At 45.5% G+C, this 24,759-nt stretch overlaps 1 protein-coding gene across 7 annotated transcripts in view; it reads left to right on the top strand.

The window, feature by feature from the left end:
* ZNF609 (zinc finger protein 609) overlaps positions 1 to 23,809 on the top strand; it is a 103,596-nt gene extending 79,787 nt beyond the window's left edge. For 6 of the 7 annotated variants that reach the window (XM_061595800.1, XM_061595801.1, XM_061595806.1 and 3 more), the window contains 8 exons: positions 4,244 to 4,469; positions 12,028 to 12,115; positions 13,748 to 16,124; positions 17,982 to 18,348; positions 19,779 to 19,954; positions 20,282 to 20,486; positions 20,751 to 20,829; positions 21,400 to 23,809. In XM_061595800.1, the coding sequence (XP_061451784.1) occupies positions 4,244 to 4,469; positions 12,028 to 12,115; positions 13,748 to 16,124; positions 17,982 to 18,348; positions 19,779 to 19,954; positions 20,282 to 20,486; positions 20,751 to 20,824 (3,513 nt within the window). In that variant the 3' untranslated portion in view covers positions 20,825 to 20,829; positions 21,400 to 23,809. The remainder of the gene's footprint in view (positions 1 to 4,243; positions 4,470 to 12,027; positions 12,116 to 13,747; positions 16,125 to 17,981; positions 18,349 to 19,778; positions 19,955 to 20,281; positions 20,487 to 20,750; positions 20,830 to 21,399) is intronic. The other variant, XM_061595804.1, reaches the window with a different exon arrangement.
* The last annotated feature ends 950 nt before the right edge of the window (positions 23,810 to 24,759 follow it).

Genomic DNA, 24,759 nt, shown 5'->3' with positions numbered 1-24,759 from the left:
CTTGGAAGTTGGTGTAGTTGGGGATGGGGGAGATGCAGAGTTTTTGACATTCTAACGTACTGTCACTGACAGTGGCAGATGGACATATTTTTTGAAACTTGTGCTCTGCAGCCCAGCTTCTGCACTTGCCAATAGTTTTCATTGCATCTCTGGCTCTGGCAGACCATCTGTTTGGATCTTGAGCCTAGAAGGAGCTTTTGCACAGGAGGAGAACACAATGTAATTACTACCTATGGGGAGATTAATGATTCCCAGCTCTCTTCATTCCCCATCAGTCTGCCTCTCTTGGTTTATGTTGAATAAATGCTCCACTCTTGTTTGCAGCACAGTAACCTGAAGAGATGCAGAGGCTTGCCAATGAGAGATGAGTAACTCTTCAGGTGAAGCAAGGCTGTAATTTCTTCCTTTTCTCCTAGTACTTCCTCTGAAATGTACTCTGGTCAGCAGGGTATATTCTCTGATAAGCCTCTTCAGGAATTCTCTCTGATTCCTGTTCCTTTCTTCCCTCCCTTCAAAAGCTGCAGGGAGGATTGAGCTACACATGATTTCCCTTCGTTCTCCCTCAGTTCTTGTGCTCCGACATCTGATAAATGACACCACGTTCGTTCCACTGCAGAGTGAAATATGAAATCCCATAAAGCCACCTCACTTATTAGATGGTTCTCAGCAAGCTGCTTATTATGCACTGTGGCATAATGCAGATTACAAATGTGACCAAATGATAATTAGCGAAGCTGGAGTGGCAATTAGCGTTCTTCTGCTGAGTGCTGATTACCTTTCAAAGTAGAAAGCAGCAGCAGAATTTGCAAACCTGCAACTAACACCACGATGTGCCCCAGATTTGTCTCCAAGGATACTTTGTGGTGAAGCAGTTTCCATCTTCCAAGATGAAATGACTGCCCATGGTTCCTTGCCAAATATTTTGCTTTAATATGTGAGAGGAGGTAACATCTGTGCAGGATTAGAGAACAGGGTTTTCTGGAGCAGCTGGTTAGTTCCATTCTCACAAGCAACAGGTAGAGGTGTCCAGTGTCTTCTCCAGCAATGTGACCTTGATCCTTCACTGTCATTGCTTGGGACTCTACCAGTGAGCTCTTCAGAGAGCATCAGTCCAGATGGCAGAAATTCTGGGAAGTGTGAACCTACCATATTGAGGCGGAAGATGACATTCTCTCCTAAGGTTATCATCAGAGCTGTCACTAGAACCAAGGGTGAGGCTGCTGTCTCAATAATCAAATTCTCTGTTAGTCTGGATGAGGGGTTATGCAGCCACTACTGAAACCTTTTCTTGCACCTGTACTGCTTTGAAATCCTGGCAAATGCATAGTGGAAACCCGTTTCTTTTCCATCTCCTTGCAGTTTTAAGCAGAAGGCTCTTCCTAAGCTTGAAGCTAAGTGAATTGGCTTGATTCTACAATTGTAGTCATTGGGGTAAGGGCCCTTGCTTAGCAAAATGTGGGAGATATACATACCCCACAATGCGCATTAGGCTTGAGAGGGAAGGGAGGAGTCTCATGTTACACTGCTTTTGCCAGGAAATACCACAGAGATACAGCTCAGGCTCAAATGGCACACCCTCCGAAGCATGATTTACAGCAGTGATGGCTAACTTGTGCCATTGAGATGTTGCTGAACTACAGTTCCCATCAGCCTCAGCCAGCATAGCCAGTTGTCAGGGATGTTAGGTGCTTTGGTTCAGCAACATCTGAAGGGCCACAGGTTAAAAAACCCTGTTTTAGATGATTGTGAACATGTTTTGAGTGTTCACTCATATGCTCTCCCTTCCATTTACTGGTTTACTTAAACCATTTTGTCATGAATCAGGCAAACTATAGTTGGCACTAGCTTCCAAACCATGGGTTGAAGTAGATTGGAAACTATGGGTTGAAAGTTGACACTAACCATAGTTACCTGATGTTTTGAAGGGTTATATGAAATTAGCCTAACTGGTTTAATGTTCTAAGACTATGTAGGCAACAGCCTATGATCAGCTGTGTGTGAAATGTATTGAGAAAGTGGTAGGTATATATAAACCCTAGATTTATATAGCCTTACTCCAGATGTGCTTATTACCTGTGTGTAGGAATTTCCCCCCCCACAGGAGAGCATTTGTTGTGAAAGTGAGAGCTGAGGGCACTGGTACAATCAAGCTAAGGCTTATTGCTTCTGAGAGAACTAGGCCATAGGCTTTGCTATCTGCCTGGCAGATACATCCAGCTCAGTCACTGCAAATTAAACTGGCATCCAGTATTTAAACATTGATCAGATTGGATTTGCTTTGTTTGGCTGTCCAGAGCAAGGATGTATGCAGAATAAGGAGCCAAATGCAGGCAAGCAGGCAAAAGACACTCTGGGTGTTTTGTTCTGCTGTGTTAACATGACTGGAAGTGAAAATCCATCCCTAGAGCTCAGCATTGCCCACGTTCTTGGGCGCTGAACCTTGCCAAAGGGGAGGCAGCTGTTTCCCTCAGTTATTGCTTGGGCGATGGGGGACATTTAATAAGATTGTGTGCACTGAAGGGTAAAGGAGGGCTTTTGCCGCTGTCTCCTCCAGCAGAAGCGCTAGCTGACATAACAATCTCCCCTTCCCACCATTTTCTTACTCATCCTCTGGACACAATTCTACCTGAGAATTAAAGGGGGCTTCCTATATTTGAAATGATATTGTTCAACCCTCCCCTCCTGAGACTTTGTTCTGGGAACACTGTAGAGATGTGCTGGGTAAGCAGCACTGGGCACACAAGCTTCAGCTTATTCTATTTCACTGCATTTAATTGTTTTATAAAAAGATATAGCTAGCTGTGTGTGAGAGAAGAAGGGAGAATGCAGCGGTTAAGGAGGATTATCTGACAACTGTTCAAAAACCAGAATTAGTTTGAATGAGAGTGTGCTGCTCTTGGCAATAATGTTCCATAAATAACTCCTGATTTTATGGACATGAATGCCCATGGGAAGGAGGGTATGCAGGGTATCTCCTGGCAAAGCGGCTTAGAGATTTCTGCTTTTGGTTCATCTGAGACCAAGAAAGGCAGGCTATAGTCACCAGCAAACAGGCACATTTCCCAAATAGACAGCTTGAAGGCTCTGTTCCCCTGGCTGGAATGTATATGTGCTTACCAAGAGACACCCAGGGCCATCACTTGAATGTTGAGTGGCATGTGGTACAATTTTTGAATTAACTTGTTATTTGAGGGGCAGCAAAAGCCAAATTGGAAACCATTGTATCCTGGGAAGACTGCATTCTGTATGAGCAACCAGCGTCCTTGTGCTGCAAATCCTCTTTCAGGGTATGATTGAGGGATTTACTTTATAAGGTGGCTACTTAAATTGGGAGAGGGTAATAATTCTGTTTTGAAAAGAGATGTGCAGGATAGATAAGGCCCTGAAATTGCCTATTCTTCATATGTGACACATGTGCCCTGCATATTAGTGTTGGTTTTCCTGCTCTTTTGGGTAGAAATATGATCACTTGGTGGCAGGCTTCGGGGCATGGCTTGTACATCAAATCCTGTTTCTATAGAATAAACACGGTCTGATAATCAGGCTGACTTGGGCCCAGTTCTCACTGAGGTGGTAAACCTATGTATAGGTTGTACTACATCAGACTGCAGATGGAGGGCTTATATGATTGAATGTTCCTCCCCACAAAAATACCCCCCCAACTAAAAACAACACTTAAATATCAAGGAGGAAGAGGTGTAGTCCAGCCCTCAACCTACTGTGGTAGGACTTGTGTGTGTAACATTCTATCCATATGGTCTCGCATATGGAGCCTGGAACAGGCTTACTACCTTTGTGAGAACTTGGCCTTGGTCTCCTTTCTAAGTAGGTTAGGAGGTACACCAGGGAGATGGCAGATGGGGAAAAGATTAGGTCTGTGTGTTTAACTGAGAGGAGTTTGTCTTGGAAAGAGGCTAAGACTTGTCTATGCCAGAATTCCAGCTGTGTGTGAGCTTTTCCAACAGATGGGTGCAGTGACAACTCCAGCTAGTCAGACCTCATTTGTTTGTAAAATGCTGTAATAGCTATGCGTAGGTTGTGGTGGCAAAAATCTCCTAGATTTTGTTCTCTAGTAGTACATGTATTAGATAAGAACTTGTTATACCTACTTCTCAAGATAAGGATCCATTAAATGGCAGGCCAGCCTAGTTTGGGGATGTTGCAGGCAGAGAGAAGGGAGACCCAGTTGCCTTCATTCACCTGTATTCATTTGTTGTAACTGCTGCATTTTCTCTTTTTCCAGATGGAGTCTCCAGTGTCCACCCCTGCAGTGCTACCATTGCATCTTCTTGTTCCTGTTGTCAACAGTGATATCTCATCACCATGTGAGCAGATAATGGTACGCACTCGCTCTGTAGGGGTGAACACCTGTGATGTCGCTTTGGCTACTGAGCCAGAGTGCTTGGGCCCCTGTGAACCTGGCACCAGTGTCAATCTGGAAGGCATCGTGTGGCAGGAAACAGAAGATGGTAGGTGTCCTTCAGTATGCTTATTTTTAGATCAGTGCTGGTCAACTGATGGCTCAAATGCAGTATCTCAGCCTAGCTGAATTTTGTGTTGCCTTTCCCAAAATGAGAGTGGACCCAGAGGCACACTGCTCTTAATCCGGTTGGTATCGTTCTTGTCACTTTGCAAGTGGTGTAGCTCAGGGTAAAAGCTGCCTCCGACAAGGCTCCCCTCCCTATGCAAAATGAAAACGCGCTCTAAAGGCTTGTGGGGTGTACTCACTATTCTTGTATCCTGTCTTCTCCTTCAGTTATTATGCTCCTTCATAGCAAACCTGTACCTGGGTACCCCTGTACTATACAGTTGCCTTGATTTTGCTGTTCTGGATCCCTAAGTTTAGGCACATGAACGTTTTTTCCCTCTTCGCTTTTAGAGTGAGTGTTTTGCTCTGTGTTTCAGAGCTAAACATGTAGGGCTAAAGCATCTTATCTGCTATGAATTTGCACCTTGTTTGAAGTCTGCATTCTGCCCACTTCCTGACCTTGTCTTTTTCTAAGCCCTCTTTCTAGGCCATTGTTCAGATTAGTCTCTTAGGTTGGAGGCAGAATTGATGTTTGCCACATGTATAAATGTGCTATATTTTGGGAAAACTTTGACTTCAGCTTCAAAATACAATGGGTGCATCTCCTACCCCTGTGAGGCAGTGCATGCTCTGCTGCCACCACTACCCCATTTCCTTCTCTCCTGAACAGGTGTGTGATTCACTTACACAGCCAGCCGGTAGGAACTGGGAGGTTGGTGATCACCCTGAGTGAACATGATGCAAGGGCAGTGTCTTGCTGAGATAAAAATACATTTCCTTGGCCTGTTACATATCCATCTTGATGCAAAGCCAGCAGAGTGGAATTCACAGGTTCTAAGCAAATAAATTTTGAGAAGACAGCCCAACAGGTGCTCTTTCCCAAATTGCTGGATCTGTACACTGGTATCTTTAGTGCCTCGTGTGGAAATCTACAAATAAAAACCAAAAGAGGTGATCAGTGAGCATTGGATCACCTGTTCTTTGTTTTTTGTTAGTGGCTTCCATTTAACTTTTCTTTTACACTGTTCTAGTTAACAGCACGTTAGCCTGCAAACTGGTGTGAAACAAGAAATGAATAAACCCATTCTTTTTCTTCTGTCACAGAAGACTAGACTTCAGGCTAGAAGATAGGTCTGGGTCTTCCTTGTTGAGTAGCGGCAGTTTCCAAAGACTGGGTTCCAACTTACTGACCAAGAGAGAGGGCACAGCCCACTAACAAATTGATCTGCTTCCTGGTCCATCGGGATTCAGTTATTGCATCCTCCTAATAAGCCCAAATTTTCTCATCCTACCCTAATCCCTGAAATAGTTGGGAAATTTTATGTGCTGATAAAGGGAGAAGTGGAAAGTCTTCCTTCCTTTCATATTTACCAGACATAAATCAAGGCATGCCTTGGGGCCCTGGCCCTCTGGAATGTCAGAATGCTGTGGAGCATGCCTGTTATTTCACTGGGTTCTGTGGTGGTGACAGAAGTAATTATGCAGTTTGCATCTCATGATGTGCTGATGTCCAATCCTCCTCCTACATGTGTTTCAGAGAAAGCTACTTTAGGAGGCAGATGGGGTGTGATAGCTGTCCTATGCTGCTGGCTGCCATCCCTCTTGCTCCTGGGTTTTAATGGTTCTTTCAGCCTGCCCTTTAATGTTAGTCTCTTTTCTTTTTCTTTTGAACAGCTATGATTTCAGGTCTTGGGTAGGAGGTATGTGATTCCTGCAGCTTAGCTATTTTTAGCCTGTACTCATTCAGTGAATGTGTGCAGAGATCTTGCCTGCCAGGCTACTCCTGGCTGCTGTCAGAAGTGATGACTTTCTCACATCAAAGACTGTGCATCCTTTGGATCAGTTTGGAACTATTGCACCATTGACTGACTTAAGTGTGTAGGGTTTGGTTGATGTACATAGCAAAAGGCAGCTGCCACTCTCCCTTAACAATGGATTTCAAGTTACCGTTTACTGGTTGAGGACATTTAAGGACATTTCTCTTACATAGTGTTAGATGCTGAGCCAAGAAATCTGTATTATGAATGGCAGAATTTATTTCCCTCAGCCCCAGTTGTTATGAAAATGGATTGGATTTTTTTAAAGAAGAATAAAAACCAGCCCCATCAGTCTTTTGTTTCTTAACATGTAAGACTCTCATGAATCCCAATTCTCTTTTTAGTTTGTACAGTGCTGTTGCTGCCTAGTGTCCTTGATTGATGCTGCCACTTAGTATGGCAGTTGGTAGTAGTCAGTCAACATCAAACATCAAGGTATAGTAACAAGGCAAGGAGTGGCCATCTTACTATTTCATGAGGACAGATAAAATCTCTCCATAGGATTGCAGCAGGATTGACCAGTGCAGGCAGGTGGCAAAGTGGAGGTTACCCAATCTGCTACCCTCAGTAACCATTAACTAGCAAGTCTAGTCTATGAGAACATATTTTTTAAAAAGGCTCCCTTAGCTAGTTTCAGGTTTGTTCATTCACTTGGTTGTCTGTGATAAGTAAAAATCTCTTTCAGGTGGCTTGGCAGGGAAGCTGAAAAGGAACTGGTATATTATCTCCTGACAGGCCTCTGTGTCACAAATGACTAATGTCTCTATTTTTGTGGCTAGTTGAACCACTACATTTTTTGTGTATGGAATTGTTTGCATGGTTGGGCTGCTCTCTGCTTTTGAGGCTGTCAATTTGTGTGAAAGTTGTAGCACTTCTGCCTGCCTGCTGTCTGCTCCATGGGCAGCTGTTTCCTGGCCATCTGCTTTTTCTGCTTAGCACGGCAGCAACCTTCTAGCTGCAGCTTGTTCCTTCTGCCTGCCTTTCACAGGAATATGTTGTGTTAAGTAGTTTTACGGACATTTTAAGGCATTTAAGACAGCTGTCTTAGCAGTTTCCCTAATTCTGTTAGGCGTGATTTTGATCTGCTGGGATCATTAAGGGTACTAATTATACTGGAATGCAGTACACCACTTGCTGCCTTACCAGGTTTAAATTTCCTCTTGCTGTGATTAATGCCACCTGGAGGGAAGCCTGATAACTGAAGAGAGCCTTCAGTCTCCCTGGACCTGCTCCTTGTAGGGGATGTCCACTTTCAGTCACCCCCTAAAACTGATGATTCAAGCACCATCGCTACTCACCTGGGAAATATCTCAGCCAATAGCAATAGTGCTTGGAGCTAAAAAGCTATTGTCTGACATAGAGATCTTCATAGCAACAAGGATCACTGCATGGCAACAGCAGCTGCTGCACAAAGGAAACGTCAGGAGCATATTTCCCTGAATCTTGCTCCTTTCCTTTTATCTTGAGGTTTTGAAATTCCTTTTTTATTTTGAAAGGTGTATATATATATATATATATATATTTAAAGATAACGGGCAGCTGAGGCAGTCTCTGGGTGGAGGAAAAAGTTGATGCCATTATGGTGCTTTGCTACATATGAAACCATTTGCATTTTGCATCTCTGAATTCCACAAGAAAATTCAAATTTAGCAAACTGAGTTGCTGTATGTAAATGAACACATGAACACACACACACACACCCGCCTGCCCATAGGGGCTAGTGGGATGATAAACTGTGGGAAATAGAAAAGGATAGTTTGCTTGAAAGTGAAATATTTGGAGAGGAGGAAAATTGTTTCTCAATTGGAGGAGACTTGGGGCTAATTTTAAAAAATGAGAGGAGATGTGCAGGTAGTATATATTTATAGCTATAACTAGATACTTGACAAAATAATCCTGCAGGTTTACAATCCAGTAGATTGTAAACCATGAGGAAAAAGGGGAAGGATGAAATGATAGGCTTAAAAGAACCAAAGGAAATGTGTGTGTGTGTGTGTGTGTGTGTGTGTGTGTGTGTGTGTGTGTGTGTGTGTGTGGACATTCTGCCTTTAAATAAATGAATGAAAAATTCAGTAACTTTCAAAACGTTGGTAAAAAGGCACCTGGGAGGGGAATGTGTATCATTTATCCACGTGAGCGTTCAGAGCCTATGACACTTGTGCAGTCACATTCCATGCAGCAGTCACAAATGGGGCTAGGGAGAAGTGTGTTTTTCTCCATATGTGTCCCAGGGAAATACATTATCCTCACAACAGAAATGCTTCCTCGGGGAATCCTGTCTGGATACCCCCACAGCAGCTGAGTTACAGCTGCATATCTATTATGTACAAAAACAATAGCCTCAAAAGACCCTTGATCTGAAAACCATCTCTGCATCTTAACAGTTGCCTTCTCTCTGCATCTGAGTTTTCCTGCAGTAAAAGGGTCTCTGATCGATGAATCCCATCTCAGCGACTGGGCTTGTGATTTTTAGATGAGCTGCTGCTGCCGCCGCCACCGCCCCTCTCTAGCCCTATAAAAATGGGGATTATTTTCCTGACTTGCTTTTAGGAAGCACTAGGGAAGTGCTTAGGAGTAGCATAAAAGCAAGGTTACTGCCAGAACCTGGTAGGTTTGTAATGCTTTAATAAGGTCTCTCCTCCTGTACTATAGTATTTTTGAATGCCTTAATCATAGTTGGCTCTGGATTGCTAGTGCTGGCTGAGCACGGCCTTTCTCCTCCCTTCCCCAGCAAGGGTGGTTCTTCAGAGGCAGAGGCTGCCTCACAAATCATCTTGCATTTCACAAAATAATTCTGAGTGTATTTGCTGGGAGGGAATTTTTGTGTGTGTGATTGATTGAGGTAGGTTAAATCTAGGACACGGTGTGTCGGGCAGGAGTTACAATTAGTCTTGTGCTTTGTTTGGTTGCCAGAGCAGCAGGCAAAGGGAGGGGGCAGTTCAACCACCACTGAGGTCTCTGCTTTACAGAGCTCTTCATCTTTCTCCTGTGATCATGGCAGCAGGCAAGCTGCCAGAACGTCCTTCCTAATCTGACCTGCCAGCTCAGAGATGGAAGCAGCTGCTGGCATCTTGCCACGCAATTAACTTGTAAGGCTCTGCTGGAAAGCCGTGTGTGAAGCCTGAGCATAAAGTCTTTCAAAGCAGCCTTGCATTGAAGAGCTGGTGCCTGCTGGATGATGGTGACACCTGCAGGAGGATAGACTCTGGAACATCAGGAAGGATGTTGGGGGAAATGGGAAGTGGTGTTGGCAGCAGATGAGCCAAGATGCTGAGAGCTTTCTGAGCAGACAGGGAGCCCAATTCTGTTCATGGGGAGACGAATCTGTTCCAAGCTTGAAACGAGATCTGTATTTGCCTTCAGGTATAGGATGTGAACTCCAACTCTCCCATTTCTCTTACGAGTCAGGTTATGTGCCCTGCTTCCTGTGCAGCCGTTGGCAAACTGCATAGTCCCAAGGAGCCCAGTTGCCCCCCAGCTGGCAGTTGCGGATAAGGAAGGGGCTGGCTTGTGCAGCTCTGGCAAACTGAGCAGGCCCTAGCCAGCTGGGGAGGACTAGCCTCAGAGGGAGGCAATGGTAAACCCCTTCTGAATACCACTTATCATGATATCGCCGTAAGTTGGGATCAACTTGAAGGCAGTCCATTTTCCATTACTGACTCATAAGGGGATTGTCCTTTTATCCGATGACTACTAAACTTACTGAGGAGTCTTTGGCAAGCTACTTCATCGAATGCTTTTTGAAAGTCCAAGTACACAGTGTTGACTGGAATACCTCTATCTGTATGCTTGTTGACACTCTCAGAGATCTCTAAAAGGTTAGTAAAACAGGACTTAGTCTTACAGAAGCCATACTAGTTATTATTTAGCAAAACCTATTGTTCTGCATTATTGGTAAGGCATGACACTATGAGGTAGAATAAGAGATGCGCAAAAATGGAAGGCATACAGAACTCTGTATGCCTTTTCCTCTGTGTGCATGTGGTTAAAGGACAGATTAAACTGTTGAGTGTATTTTCAGTTTAGTTTACTTACATTTTGTGTTATGTTCCTAACTAATGCTGTGCTGTTCATGGGCTTCCTAACTCTTCCTATTCTCATTTTAGATACTAAGCTAGGCCTTTCAAGGTATTAGTTTGATATGTCTTTCCTTTATTGTACTTTTTAAAAAATGCTTCCTCTTTCAGGCTTTAAAAGACTGACAGACAGTCCCTTTTCTGACTTCAAGAGGCAGGAGAACGTTATAGTTCAGATTAGGATTTGGCTCAAGGGAAAGGCCAGTTTAACTTCCTAGACCATTTTTGGGTTTATAGTTGCTGGTAATTATGGGTCAGGATTGATGCAAGTACTCCAGACACTGTCATTCTGGGCTGCTTTAATAGTTATATTTAATTTTAAGCAGTGCCCTCCCCCCCCCCAATTCTTAGTCTGTCTGTTCGTCTATAGTCGCACTTTGCAGCATTTCTTCCTGAAATTGTTATGTGCTGAGTGTTATCTTCCTCAGATAACAGTACCCTTTTTAGTGGGCCTGGACTGGTATATGTAAGTTAATGATGTAGTGGTCAGACTACATAATTATGGGGAGGAAATGCCCACTTTAGTTCACTCTGCTTATGACATGAGATTATTTAGCGTAATTATTTTGTGATGGACAAGTATGTAAACCAGGATTTGAGCAGCTGTGGGGAATGTCTGATATGTGGGCCAAATGTGACCTGGCAGACTGTTCCATTTGGCCCATGGAGGCCATTTTTGTTCCTCATCTGACATCCTGTGACATCAGGTGTGGGATAATTAAAAGTCACAGCAGACAGATATGCTCCTGATGGTTCATTTGCAGCAGGACTTGTATTTGGCAGTGTTTAATTTTGTGCTTTGTGCAAGCCCCAACTGCTTTCCGGCTGGATTGGATCCACCTGACATTATGATGTCGGATGTGTGACCCCATCCATTGGTTGGATGCGGCCCATGAAGGGCTTGTCATTTGTGATTCAGCCCTCCAGATGAAGGTGTTTCCCCATCGCTGGGCTTGATCCTTCTGTAAATGCTTGATCACTTCTCTGTTTTGGCGAAATCAAAAGAGGTTAGTGGACACATTTATAAATTCTTGAATTGTTCAGTAATAGAGCTACTTGTGGCACTAGCCTTAGGCCAGCCTGACTGTTTGACAAAGAAAAAATTAGGTACATGCATGTTTTGGAAAGGTGACGGTACCTCTCATATTAGATCTAAACAAGTACCCAGAGGCAAGTGTTGGCTACAGTTATGAATCCCACCCCACAAGAACACCTATGTTTCCTAATAATACTGATTTGCGCATAATTAAAAGTATGGCCAGTGCATTAAATGAAGTACCATCTATGGCTATTCGTCATTGATTTTTTTTTACATGTTGCAACAATATGACAATCCTGACATTGAGGACATTAATGAATGGCTTAGCTATGTAACCAGTAGGGTGTGAGTCTTCAGCTGTCTTGATGGCCAAAGAACCATGTGAATACAAAGCCCCAAGCAAGTACTACCTGAGGCTTTGGTAGCTGTACTAAAGTGTCTACACCCACATGTTTTCTGACCTTGAGGCAGGATGTTTATGCATTGTGGCTGAGAATTGTAGGCTAAGGATGGGGCAATATTTGCATGAGATCTCAGTGTTCACAATCCTCCCTTTTGCTCCCACAGGCATGCTGGTGGTGAATGTCACTTGGAGGAATAAGACTTATGTGGGGACATTACTGGACTGCACACAACATGATTGGGCACCACCCAGGTAATGCATATGAGAAAGAGGCTATCCTGTAGTGTGCTTGGTGGCTTTCTCCTCTTGTTCATTAGCTGCCTGCCATGTGGGATTCTGCTAGAGGACAGATACTTGGATTTTGAGCAGCACTGAGAGATTGTCATATATAAGGCGAAGGGAATACATAGGCCCAGTGGTGTCTGGTGCCCACTGGAGCTGGTAGGGCAGAGGCAGGGAGCCCAAACAGCAGGTAGAACCAGAACCAATGACAGGTTCTACTAAATATGTTTTTGTCCCCATCCTCCTCCCTGCTGAGTTCTACACAGGCAGCACTGAGGCAGAGGAGGAGGAAGCTGGCAGGCAATGCCACAACCTGAGCTGGTTGTAAGAGAGAAGGCAAGCAGGTGGGGGCTGGCTGAGGACAGACTGAAGTTAATGGGACAGTGATCCACTTGCCTTAATACACTTCAGTCCCCAGATGTTGTTGGACTACAAGTCCCATCATCCTTGGCCATTGACTAAGCTGGCTAGGGTTGATGGAAGGCGTGGTCCAACATCATGGACCCAAGGTTGAAAAACATTGGCCTAATAGACCAGCTCCCTCTGTATAGGCCATGTCTCATTCCAGCTCATCTCCAGCAGGCTAGTATTAAAAAGTAAAGCAGATGCCTTCCTGTGTCCTAGTCAGGAAGGATGAATCTGATTTAAATCTGGAGCTAATCATTTTCCATTTTCTGATACAGTATCCTAATATACTAGAAATATGGTGTTAACTGTAAATAACAGAAACATCTCAAACCAGGAATTTCTGTATCTGCCATTCCAGTATCAGATAAACCTTGTCCAGCTTTCCATGAATTCTGAGTTTCCTCCTATGCACAAAAAGCATTAACTTGTCCATTACAGCAAGTTCTAAACATTTATTCAGCCATTCATTTTCATCAGGAGGTTGTGCCATTTTCCACCTTCTGGCTCATATGATTTTTACTGCTATGATCATTATATCTACCAGCAATTTAAAATTATCCAGAATAACATTTCGAATAACCTGAAAGATTATCTGCATCAAAGTTGGTTCAGTCTGACATTTTGGCAGTCTTTTCTTGAAGCAGGCACTTTCACTTTGTAGGCAACTTTCCAATTGCCATGCGGGTTGCCATTGACACAGCCTCTCCCTATAGATACTGAGTTCACCTACTGCATCTCATCTTCTTTGAAAGAGTTTAACTGTTGCACTCTATTGATCTACTTCTTAGGAATTGGAGATGGTCAGCTGTTCATTTGGCTTGAGTGCGCATCTTGTTTAGCCGTTGGGGAACATTCCTTTCCAAGTTTAAAGGCTTAAAATAGACACATGTTAAAAGCTGGAAGTCTCAAGATTCTAACTAGGTCCCACAGGGTGCTAAAAAGAACCCCAAGGACCATGAATCCCCCCCCCCGATTTAGAAATCTGTGCAGTTACTCCTTCTGTTTGCCTGCTCCAAGCAGGCCCAGCCAAGAAGGTGTATATAGGAGCCTTGCTGATGTGCAGGAGAGTTGTGCCAGAGGCTCTAGTATTTTCTCATCCACTTTGTGGTAGTGTTGGAGGAAAACTCTAGGCGAGAGGGAGGGGATGACTTGAAGGCTAACTCTGTTTCTAAGCTCTGTTCTGTTATCTCCTAGGTTCTGTGATTCTCCCACCAGTGACTTGGAGATGCGTAATGGTCGAGGGAGGGGAAAGCGCATGAGGCCCAACAGTAACCCCCCCATGAACGAGAGCACAGCAGCCTCTGATAGTAAAGGAACCAGCAACAGCAGCAAGACTCGGGCAGGGGCCAATAGCAAGGGACGCAGAGGCAGCCAGAACTCCTCAGAGCACCGCCTCCCACCCACTGGCACATCTGAGGATGTCAAGGCCAGCCTTTCGTCAGTGACCAAGCGGAAAAGCAAGCCCCTTTCTGACATGGAGGTGAATTCCAGTTCTGAGGACTCCAAGGGAAGCAAGCGTGTCCGCACAAACTCCATGGGCTCAGCTGCCACACCTCTGGTGGCAGCGGTAGCAGCTGCTGCAGCAGCAGCCACAACAACAATTAAGGTGGAACCTGCCATTCTGGACAGAAACTGCCCCTCCCCCATTCTCATTGATTGTCCCCACCCCAACTGTAGCAAAAAATATAAGCACATCAATGGACTCAAGTATCACCAGGCTCACGCACACACAGATGATGATAGCAAACCTGAGGCTGATGGGGATAGTGAGTATGGGGAGGAGTCATCTCTTCCAGCTGATCTGGGCAGCTGCAATGGTGCCTCTGGTAGCCAGAAGGGCTCTCTGTCCCCAGCCCGATCAACTACCCCGAAAGGGCGGCTGATAGAACCACACAGCCCTTCACCATCAAGCAAGTTCAACCCCAAAGCTGCTTGCAAAAAGAAACTGGGTGGCGAAGGAGACCCTGACTCTGGTGCCCTGTCCAATGATGGCTCCGAGGATGGCCCTTTGGTAGCTGATGAGACAAGCAACGATGGCTTTGAGTCAATAGAGAAGAGAAGCAGTGACAAGGAAAAAGCTAAAAAACCTGTCAGCGTCAAGCCCGAGAAGATATCATCAAAGAGCATCAAGTCTGCCCGACCCATAGCCCCAGCCATCCCACCACAAATCTACACCTTCCAGACAGCCACCTTCACTGCTACCAGCCCTGGCTCCTCCACTGGCCTCACCACCACTGTTGTTCAGGCCGTGGCCAACAGCGCCCAGCTGAAACCCATCCAACCCAAGCCCACTGTAATGGGAGAGCCTTTCACTGTCAGCCCTGCACTTACTCCTGTCAAGGACAAGAAGAAGAAGGACAAGAAGAAGAAAGAGTCCAAGGAAACAGAGAGCCCCTTGACTCCTGGGAAAGTATGTCGAGCTGAGGAAGGCAAGAGCCCCTTCCGAGGAGAGCCCAGTGACCTTGGAGCAAAAGGCGAGAGCCTTTTGAACGGCTCATCTGACCCCCATCAGAGCCGCCTTGCCAGCATCAAGGCTGAGGCAGATAAGATCTACAGCTTCACTGATAATGCCCCAAGCCCCTCCATTGGGGGCGCCAGCCGTCTTGATAGTGCAGCGCCTGCACAACCCATGACCCCACTTCACGTTGTTACTCAAAATGGTGCTGAAGCTAGCTCTGTGAAAACAAATAGCCCAGCCTATTCTGATATTTCTGATGCAGGGGAGGATGGTGAAGGCAAGCTGGACAGTGTGAAGACGAAGGACCCAGAGCAGCTTACCAAGGAAGGGGCAAAAAAAGCCCTCTTTCCCTCCCAACCTCAAAACAAGGACTCTCCCTATTATCAAGGTTTTGAGGCGTATTATTCTCCAGGCTACGCACAGTCAAGTCCTGGCCCCATTAATTCCAACAGCCAAACCACCCTAGATAGTCAGGCGCTGAAACTAAAGAAAGATGAGGAGCCACCAAGCCCAGAAGTGAAGGTGAAGAATGAAGCTTGTGAGGAGAAGAAGGCAGACTTGGGTCCTTCCAGCCAGCAGCCCTCTGTCATCCAGCAGAGGTCCAATATGTACATGCAGTCTCTATACTATAACCAGTATGCCTATGTGCCTCCTTATGGCTACAGTGAGCAAGGCTATCATGCTCATCTCCTCAGCACTAACCCCACGTACCGGCAGCAGTACGAAGACCAGCAAAAGCAGCGTCAGAGCTTGGAGCAGCAGCAGCAGCGTGTGATGGACAAGAAAATAGAGCTGGGGCTGAAGGAGAGAGAGGTGGCGCTCAAGGAGGAATGGAAGCAGAAGCCATCTCTCCCTCCCACTCTGACCAAAGCGCCCAGCCTGACTGACCTGGTCAAATCTGGACTGAGCAAGGCTAAGGATCAGGGGAGTGATGTGGCCAAGTCAGTTATAATTCCCAAGTTGGAGAATTCCTCAAAGCTCCAAGGCCAAACTGCAGAAGGTCTCAAGGGGAAGTTAAGTGAAAGCCTTCTGGGCAAGGAGACAGCAGAGCCGAAGGCAGGTTTGGACTGTGGCAGGCAGGCCGAGGTGGACCCAGTACTCTGGTACTCACAGGTAAATGGGAGCGGGTGTATCTGGGTGGTTGAGATGGGGACAGCCACAGCCAAGGCAGCGAGCACTCCCTGATCTTCTAGTTCAGTGGTCCTTAACCTGGGGTGCACGCACCCCCAGGGGTGGGAGAGACTTTTTCTTGGGCTGCAAGGTGTTGTTCAAGAGATTTTGGAAAATTGTTGTTTATCTTAGCTAGTTAGGCTAAAACACACATTAAAATAAAACAAACTTAAAATTAAATAAACTGTATTTTTTCAGGGGATGCGAGAGCATATTTTGGAAATCCAAGGGGTGCTGGCAAGTGGAAAAGGTTAAGAACCACTGTTCTAGTTCCTAGAAAGTGTCTGCCTGTTCTCGGTAGAGCCAATTTGCAAGGGGAAAGAAAGGAGAAGTGCATTAGTTCTAGTTGATGCTTGCTTAGTTTCCTAGCTTTCTGAATCTTGGACAAATTGCATATATATGAATGTAAGCTACTTAATGAAATTTGATTCCTGGTGGTTGTTTTTTGTCAGTGTCTGATGCTGAGCTTTAGGCAGTAAAGATGATCTCTGCCAACCATGAGTTTACGTATGGTACTCTAGCCATTTTTAAGTGGCTGTGTTGATTCCTGATAATGGGCCAGTGTTTCCTAGCTGTCTGATTGTTGTACTGTTCCTTTTTGAAACACAAGTTCTTTTGGAAATGCAGAGGAGAGGGTTTTTTGGGAGATGAAACCTGACTGTTCTGTAGACCAGTGCAGTAATACTGAAGAGGATAGGGCTTCAGACTGGTTCCAGTATACAGTGCCCCTTGATTGAGTAAGGCACAGTTGTGGGGCCCAGTGGCTGGACATTGGAACCAAAGGTACCCCACTTAGCTAATTCTCAGTGTAGTGGCACAAACTGGATTGGGGACAGTGGTAGACTTCTGGAATATAGAGGTCAGTTCTTGGTGGATATTGGCCTATGGGATGAACATTGCTGGCTTCTACGCAGATTTTGTTGAGGTTCAGAGAGACATTTTGTGGAACAAAAGAGGTTTCACCCAGATCTCTGGCTGAATGACCCATATGTTAGTCCCTTTCCCCCTCTCTATCAGTAGAGGATGGTCAGGAATCTTAGAAAGCAAAGATCAAATTGTGGTGATTAGCATGGATGAGGCTGGTGTCAGTTGCCACTGCCTCTGTTTTGGTCAGCACTGTGCACTGTTCACAGTGTCATACAAGAGGCTACAGAGAGCAAGATTCTATGGGTAAAGGGAGAGAGGGATGACCAGTGCTCTTCTCATTCTTCGTTTATGTTACCTCTCATTCCCATGCCTTTGCGGTCATCCGTTCCTTACTCATGATGAAGTAGGGTCTTCATTGCCAGCAGTGGATGAACTGACAAGTTGCTCTTGAACAGGAATAGTTGCCTGGAGCTAAGGGTCTGCAGCTAGACAGCGACAAGGACTATGAGTTGTGAAGCTTTTCCCTTTATCTGGCCAGATCTTCCAAAGCTGTCTTCTTGTAAGATTGTTGGAATAGCTTGATGCTCAGTCTTAAAAACAAACACCTAGTTCTACAGCTAGAATCACAGCAGCCCACGCTGTGCAGTGATAACAAATTCAGTAAGATGATTCATCAGAGATGAAGAATGAATAATGAATATTTACTTAAGTTTGTGCATAACTTTTATTTCAAAATTTGGGGCAATAAGGAGTGTTAAGTTCTGGACAGAAAAAGCACAGTTTCTGGACAGAAAAAGCTGTAGGGCAGCAATAGCAAACATTTGAGGGGAGATTTGTAGAGCGCAGAAGCCTTGCTCGTTGTTCTTGCAGTTGTCCAGATCTGGGCTGTGGAACTTGTAGGCACCTGACGCCCTTGACTGTGTGTTGCTGCAGGAGGCCGAGCCCCGCATGTGGACCTATGTTTACCCTGCTAAATACTCCGACATCAAGACGGAGGACGAGCGGTGGAAAGAAGAGAGGGATCGGAAGTTAAAGGAGGAGAGGAGCCGCAGCAAAGAGCCCCTTGCTAAGGAAGATGGGAAGGAGAGCACGAGCTCCGACTGCAAAGTGCCCTCCAGTGAGGAGTCGCGCTTAGTGGGGAAGGAAGCCAGACCCAGCGCTCATGTTCCAGTGTCTTCACCCCTCAGCCAGCATCAGTCCTACATCCCTTACATGCATGGCTACTCCTATAGCCAGGCATATGACCCCAACCATCCCAGTTACCGCGGCATGCCCACTGTTATGATGCAGAACTACCCAGGTATGGGGGCTTGAGGTGGATCCTGAGAATATAACAGAGCTGTATAAACCATAAGGGGTGAAATCTTGATGGACTTCTTTGGGGAAGGGGTTGTCATTTCCATCCTTGGAGTAAGATGGGAATTGGAAGACTTGTGATGGCTGGAGGTTTGGGGGTGACTGTGTCAGGTGAAGTGTAGTGACTACCCCAACAAGAAGATGCAGAAATGGGAATCCACCTTATGGTGCATTTGGATTAGACTGGGGTGGGTAATCTATGACCCTCCAGATATTGCTAGGCTACAGCTTCCACAATCTCTGACCACTGGCAATGCTGGCTGGGACTGATGGGAATTGGAGTCCCAACAACTGGAGGATCACAGGTTCCCCATCCCTGGATTAGACTAACAAGAACGTTTCAAAACCAACAGTACGATCTCAATGGAAAGTTACATGCAAGCTTGTTCCACTATGTTCAGTGTGTTAACTCCGAAAAAAGTGCATGTAACCTATATGGCCTTTCCAAAAGAGAGCCTGTGTAATAAATACAAATTTCAAAATGTAAAAAACATCAAGAATGTATAAGCCTTTAAAAAAAAAAAAGATCAATGATCATGATTGTAGGATTTCTTAAAGGATTTTCCATACATTTAGTCAGGAAAAGAAAATTAAATTAGCAATATGAAACTAGATTTAAAATTCAGATGCAAAGAGAGCTTATTTAAAACATTTTCCTTAAATAAAAATCCTTTTGACTAGGAACACATATACCTAATGTTTCTGTAGCAAATCTGGATAATGAAGTTATTAGCATCCCATTGAAATCTCTACACCATAGAGACCGCACTTACTATCAGCTTCCTCGGTGAAACAAAATAAGTACGCTAGGACCAAAATGAAGAATGCATACTGAAATAGAAACCCCCCAGATAAGCAAGTTAGCCATTTACACTGATAACGTTTGAACTTTAAGAAAGTATATACATATATACAGGCCATCTGCTCTGGGTGGCAGTGGATCTCCAGGGTGTCAGGCAGAAGGCTTTCTGAGCTCTTGGAGGTGCTGGGGACTGGACCTGTGACTTTCTGCATGCAAGGCATGGGCTTTGCCATCGAGCTGTTCGGTTTTTTAAGGTGGGGAGTAGGTAGACTTGTATATATTTGCTTTGTACAGTTTTGCTGATGATAAGGCAAGCAATGCTAGTTAGTAGGAATGGGCAAGAAAGTGTGCAAGGTACACTAACCCCTCCCACAATTACTGGAATTCTAACAAGTGGTCCTTTTGGCTTCTGAGTCTTCAGATATAGCAAAGGCTGCTTTAAACGTGTCTCTGCAACCAATAGCATCTAGCAACATCTCTCCTCTTTAGAGGATTTTTAATGGGAGTTGGTCTCTCTAATAGTTGTTCTTCCACTCCAAGTGGGAAAGCGCTGATTGGCATATCCTCCACAGGCTCATACCTGCCCTCCAGCTACTCATTCTCCCCATACGGCAGCAAATCCTCTGGGAGTGAGGAGAGTGAGAAGTCCCGAGCCAGCCCCAGTATCGGCTGCAAATCCAGCTCTGAGTCCAAGGCCCTAGACATCTTGCAACAGCACGCCAGCCACTACAAGAGCAAGTCCCCAACGGTGAGTGGTGTGCAGGAATGGGAAATGTATATTCGGTGCTATTCTTGGCGCTGAGCTATTCAGTTGTAAATGCCATGCTTTCCAGGCTGGCTCTGGAACTGAGCGCCAAAGCACATGGGCTGTCACCAGGGAGTCCCTGGCTGCTTGTTGCCTAGAGAGAGTTGTTGCCGAGAGAGAGAGTGTGTGTGACAGCTTTCAGGGAAGCCACAAAAGAGCTGGCTTGGCCAGCCTGCTGCTCTTGCCTCATGTAGGTACCTGACTGGCGTGCTCCCCTTGCAGATTCACATCTGGCCTTTAGCATGTCTTTCTGTCTGGTTACTTTTACAGATAGGCGAGAAAGCCTCTCAGGAGCGTTGTGGGGTGGGAGGAAGCAGTGCAGGCTGCAGCAGTGTAGGGGGAGCCAGTGGTGCTGAGAGAAGCGTTGACCGGCCGCGCTCCTCTCCTTCACAGCGTCTGATGTCCACGCATCACCACCACCACCACCTGGGCTACTCGTTGCTACCAGCCCAGTATAACCTGCCCTATGCAACAGGTGAGATTGCACACGGGGGATTCGGTATAATTTGTCTAGGGGATTGCCCGGGGGGGGGGGCAGGAATCCAGAAGCACTGTTGCTAGGAGTTGGGGGCTGAGGTGGTGGCAAAGCCAAGGGGCCCTAGCATTCGTTAGCAGCTCTGCTGCCGCCGCCCCCTTACTCAGCCATTGAAGCTCTTAGCTGAGGTACTGTGAAGCCTGAGCCAGTGCTATGCTTGCCCTCTCACACTCCTCTATGCACTGTAATTCTGCTTCTCTACAGGTCTTTCATCTACAGCCATTGTTGCCAGTCAACAAGGCTCTGCTCCTTCCCTATACCCCCCGCCCCGGAGGTGAAAATGGTAAGGATCTCCTCCTTGTGCCGTTGGCTTTTGGGGTGGCCATGAAGAGAGGCAGTGCCACAGGCCTCCAGGCAGAGTGGATCTCTTTCTAAAATTTAAAATAGTCAGCTAGATGGGTGTATTATGATTTGCAACCAAGTAAGTTAGAGGGATTGGTGATCCAAAGTGCCATACAGAGGCTTGTTATGCATCTTGCAGCCAAGTGAAATATGCACAGGCCCGGGTCACATGCAGCTCCGTTAATGACTTTCATTCCTACACCGGTCCCCCCCAGTTCTCTTTGCCCTCTTCCTTGTTGCCTCTCAGTTATGGCCTGTAGCTATACAGTACTGTATATATATCTCCTGTTGGTCCTAACCCAGTATTGTAAATTTCCCAGCTGTGTCATGGCTACAATGTAGTGTTATGTCTCTTCTCTGCAAGAAATCTTCTGAGTCCAAGCGCCTCTCCAACGGGATAAAAAGATCACAGGATAAATTCCTAGTTCCTGGTTGCTGTTGCTCCAGCACCATCATGTGGCTGTAACTGAAATTGCTGGAGCAGTTACTTTTCTCCTTTTCTTTCCAACAGGACACATCATGAGATTGGATAATCTAGGCTATATCAAGTCATGTGACTGGCTCACATGAGGAAGAGCTGGAAATTACATTAGACATCAGTTGAATGGTGTTGATTGTTCTGCTTGATGGTCCTGCCATAATGTGAGGCAGACTCTGCCCCCTCCCCTACCAAACACAAGCTGAGCCCTGTACGTGTGAGTTGTGGAGCTGGGACGTTCAGAAATATTTATTCGCCTGGCTTGTGGCTGACTGGCCAATTTCCAGAACTCCTCTGGAGCAGGGACTTTGCAGTGGTGGGTCAAGCAGTGTGGCATCAAAGGACATTTGGAATGCTGGGGTGGGAAGGGATGTTAGCCCTGGGATCAGCCCATGGCTCTCCTGCTCCTATGCTGCAGCTCAGATGGCTACTCGGGTGTTGGCTGAAGGTGAAGAGAAACGTCCAGATTGGCGCATTTATACTTGTGATACGTAATCATCTGGCACAAGCACATAGTTGGGCACCTGCAAAGATGACCACAGGAAAGAGATAATTCTGTTGCTTCAAGTTGGTGTGGAAGCGGGGGGGGGGAGGCAGCAGGGCCTGCAGTGAGCACAGGCTAGTGATGCGCTCCTTTGCCAGAAGCAATTCTGAAATTCTGTAGCACTTTGTCTCTAGGACCGCTGCTCCCTCAAAGGCCCTCCCTCCCATTTGCTGTTTTTCTGACACCTCTCCCTGCTGGCAGGTCGTGTGTTGCAGTGGCAGATACTACTTTGCTCTACAGCACAAAAAATACACCCAGTTCTGCATAAAACAGGGCCTTTCAGCAGGCTGGCCCTGCTCCCATTGGGATGGGTCTCCACTGCTGCCCAGCAGTTATCTCTCAGCTAGAAGGCTCCCGACTGCCTGGCCTTCCTGTCTTCCCCAGCCTCAGCTTTAAAAAAGAAAAAAAACCACACATTTTTTCCATAACAAAATAACGTGCTGATGGGGCTGGTTAAATTTCATGCATTTCTTTATTCTACATGCCTGCAAGATCATCCCTTCCCTGGAGGGAATGAAGGGATAGATGCCTGGGCCTGTGAGATTTGAATATGGAAGCTCTTGGCCTTGTGTAGATGGAAGAGCAGTCCTAGCAACTGGCTGCGCACTTGTGAAAACTTTCTATAGCTGCACGCTCTACTGGTGTAGAGCATTTCTGCTGTTTGCCCAAGGCCATCAAAAAGTGACTTCTTGTTAAATGTCCCATGGGTTTTGAGACTTTGCTAGTTCTAGTGCAAAGGAAGACACACACCCTGCATCACAGGAAGATACTGCCCATATTTATGGGCATTTCCTGCCCCTTTCCTAAAGGGTAGCCAGCTTGAATTAGCAACCCCGGAGGGGGAGGTCTTTTATGCCTACCTGGCTGGTTTGTACAAAGCAGGTGCTGTGTGTCCCAGCACTGCAAGCCCCCAGCTCGGTCTTTCTGTTCCTGTCTGTATGTTGTGTGAGGCCACCCTTTGCCTCTTGGACTTTGTACATACTGTAAAAAGGAATTGTTTGAAATCTGTTGTTGTTTTCCTTTTTTCCCCAACTTCACAGGGTCTCATATAGTTCCATTCAAGTAGAAATAGCTTGGGGGGGGGAGAGCCTTATTTTATTACTGTATTATGATCTTCTAAAAAAGCACATGGTGACCTTTGACTCCAGGAAGAAGTGTGCTGCAAATACCATCTGCCATTCCAGATCCTGCCACTCAAGCACATCTCCAGAGCTATCTGCCTAGAGGAGCTACTCAGTGGTGACCGACTCACAGGAACTGCAATGGGAAAACCTGAACTTGGGGATGGGAAGTGTACAGGGTGCCTTGAAGAGTGTTTTTCTCTGAGGTTGCCACCTTTCTTATCACCATATTATCCTTTTACTGCCTTATTTAAGCCAGCTGAGATGAGGTGCCAGGGCTGTCACAGGCAGGTACAAAAATGGTTGTCAGAAAGTGAACTTCCAGGCTGGTATTTAGTGGTGAAAAGGAAGTGTGATGCCTAGCTGGTCTGAATGGATTGGTGCCCCCTTTACCTCAGAGTATTGGGAAGAAAGTTTTTATGGGAGTACCAGCTTGTATTTCTCTGTTTCATTCCTCAAAATTAATGCAAATGGTTTTAGGAAGTCAGTTGAGCCTCCTGTCTTCAAGCGCCCCCCCCCCAAATTTTGTTTGGACATTTCTGACCTTGTAAAATGTCTGTCTCAGCCGCAGAGTCCTTGACCTGTCTGGTGGGACTGCAAAGTCATTTTGGTTTTGGAGTTGGTGTGCCAAGTTTTCATTTAGGATTTCCCACCTACTCTCTATAAAAAGTGTATATTATTCCCTCTTGTTTTTCTACACGCACACCCCCACACCATCAGTGCTCTGTGCCTTTGTATATAGAAGGCCATGAGAGCAAAATAAATCTTTAAGAGACTATCACAGACAACAGTTGGTTTTTCTTTTTGGTCTCTACCTCAGTGCTGAGCAGTCTCGTTGCCTTTTACTTTTTTTTTTTTTACGCTGCCCTGGTCCCATTAAACTGGTGCCAGTATACAGTATTCTGAACCTTGCTCTGATAGATTAACCCTATTGTCTCAACACTGTGTACTCAGTGCTAAAGATATGCTGTTATATGTGTGACCTGTATGAATTAGGCAAACTGTGTGACTGCATCTCCGTTGATTTTTGCTGAATTAACTCTGCTATTACTCATGGAGATTAAGGAGCAATGCAGGGTGCTGACCACTGGATATCTTTTCAGCTCCTTTTGTGATTGCACTAAATTGCCCATACACCACCTGCAGTGAGAGGTAAAACCTTTTTTAAAAAAATGCAAGCATTTCAAACTCTGTAGTGAATTTACAGAATGTATGCAGCCCTGATCAGGGTTCTCTGCCTATCTTGAATCAGTGTTCTGCTAGGCAGGCAGGCCTCACAGCTAAGGTGACACTAAGCCATTTTAAAAAATATTTTTCATTGCATCTTCAGTGATAAAAATGTGGGGAAACTGGGATAAAGACTAATCAGATGCTCTATCAAAATGAAAAATTGCTTTCTGGACAAAGGTAATGTAGGAGATGTTATTGAGCTATCTAATACCAGCACCATGGAGGAAATCATAGTAAATGGGGAAACTACATAAGAGCTACATTTTTCAGAGCTGAGGTAAGTAACAAGGGAAGTTTTGTAGAGATCACTGTTAAGACCTGTCAAAGTATTTTTATTGCTGACCTGGGGGCATCAAGCAGGAATGTGCTGAACCTTGCAGATAAAATTATATACAATGGCATTAGCTCAGGAAAGAAGTATTTAAAGAATTACATTGAACTAACTACCATTTTTTAATCTAGAAAAGTACAAAGGTGATAAAGCTTGCACTGGGAATT

Source organism: Rhineura floridana, chromosome 14, assembly GCF_030035675.1.
Source record: "Rhineura floridana isolate rRhiFlo1 chromosome 14, rRhiFlo1.hap2, whole genome shotgun sequence".
Taxonomy (NCBI): domain Eukaryota; kingdom Metazoa; phylum Chordata; class Lepidosauria; order Squamata; family Rhineuridae; genus Rhineura; species Rhineura floridana.
This window is presented reverse-complemented; position numbering and strand designations above follow the sequence as displayed.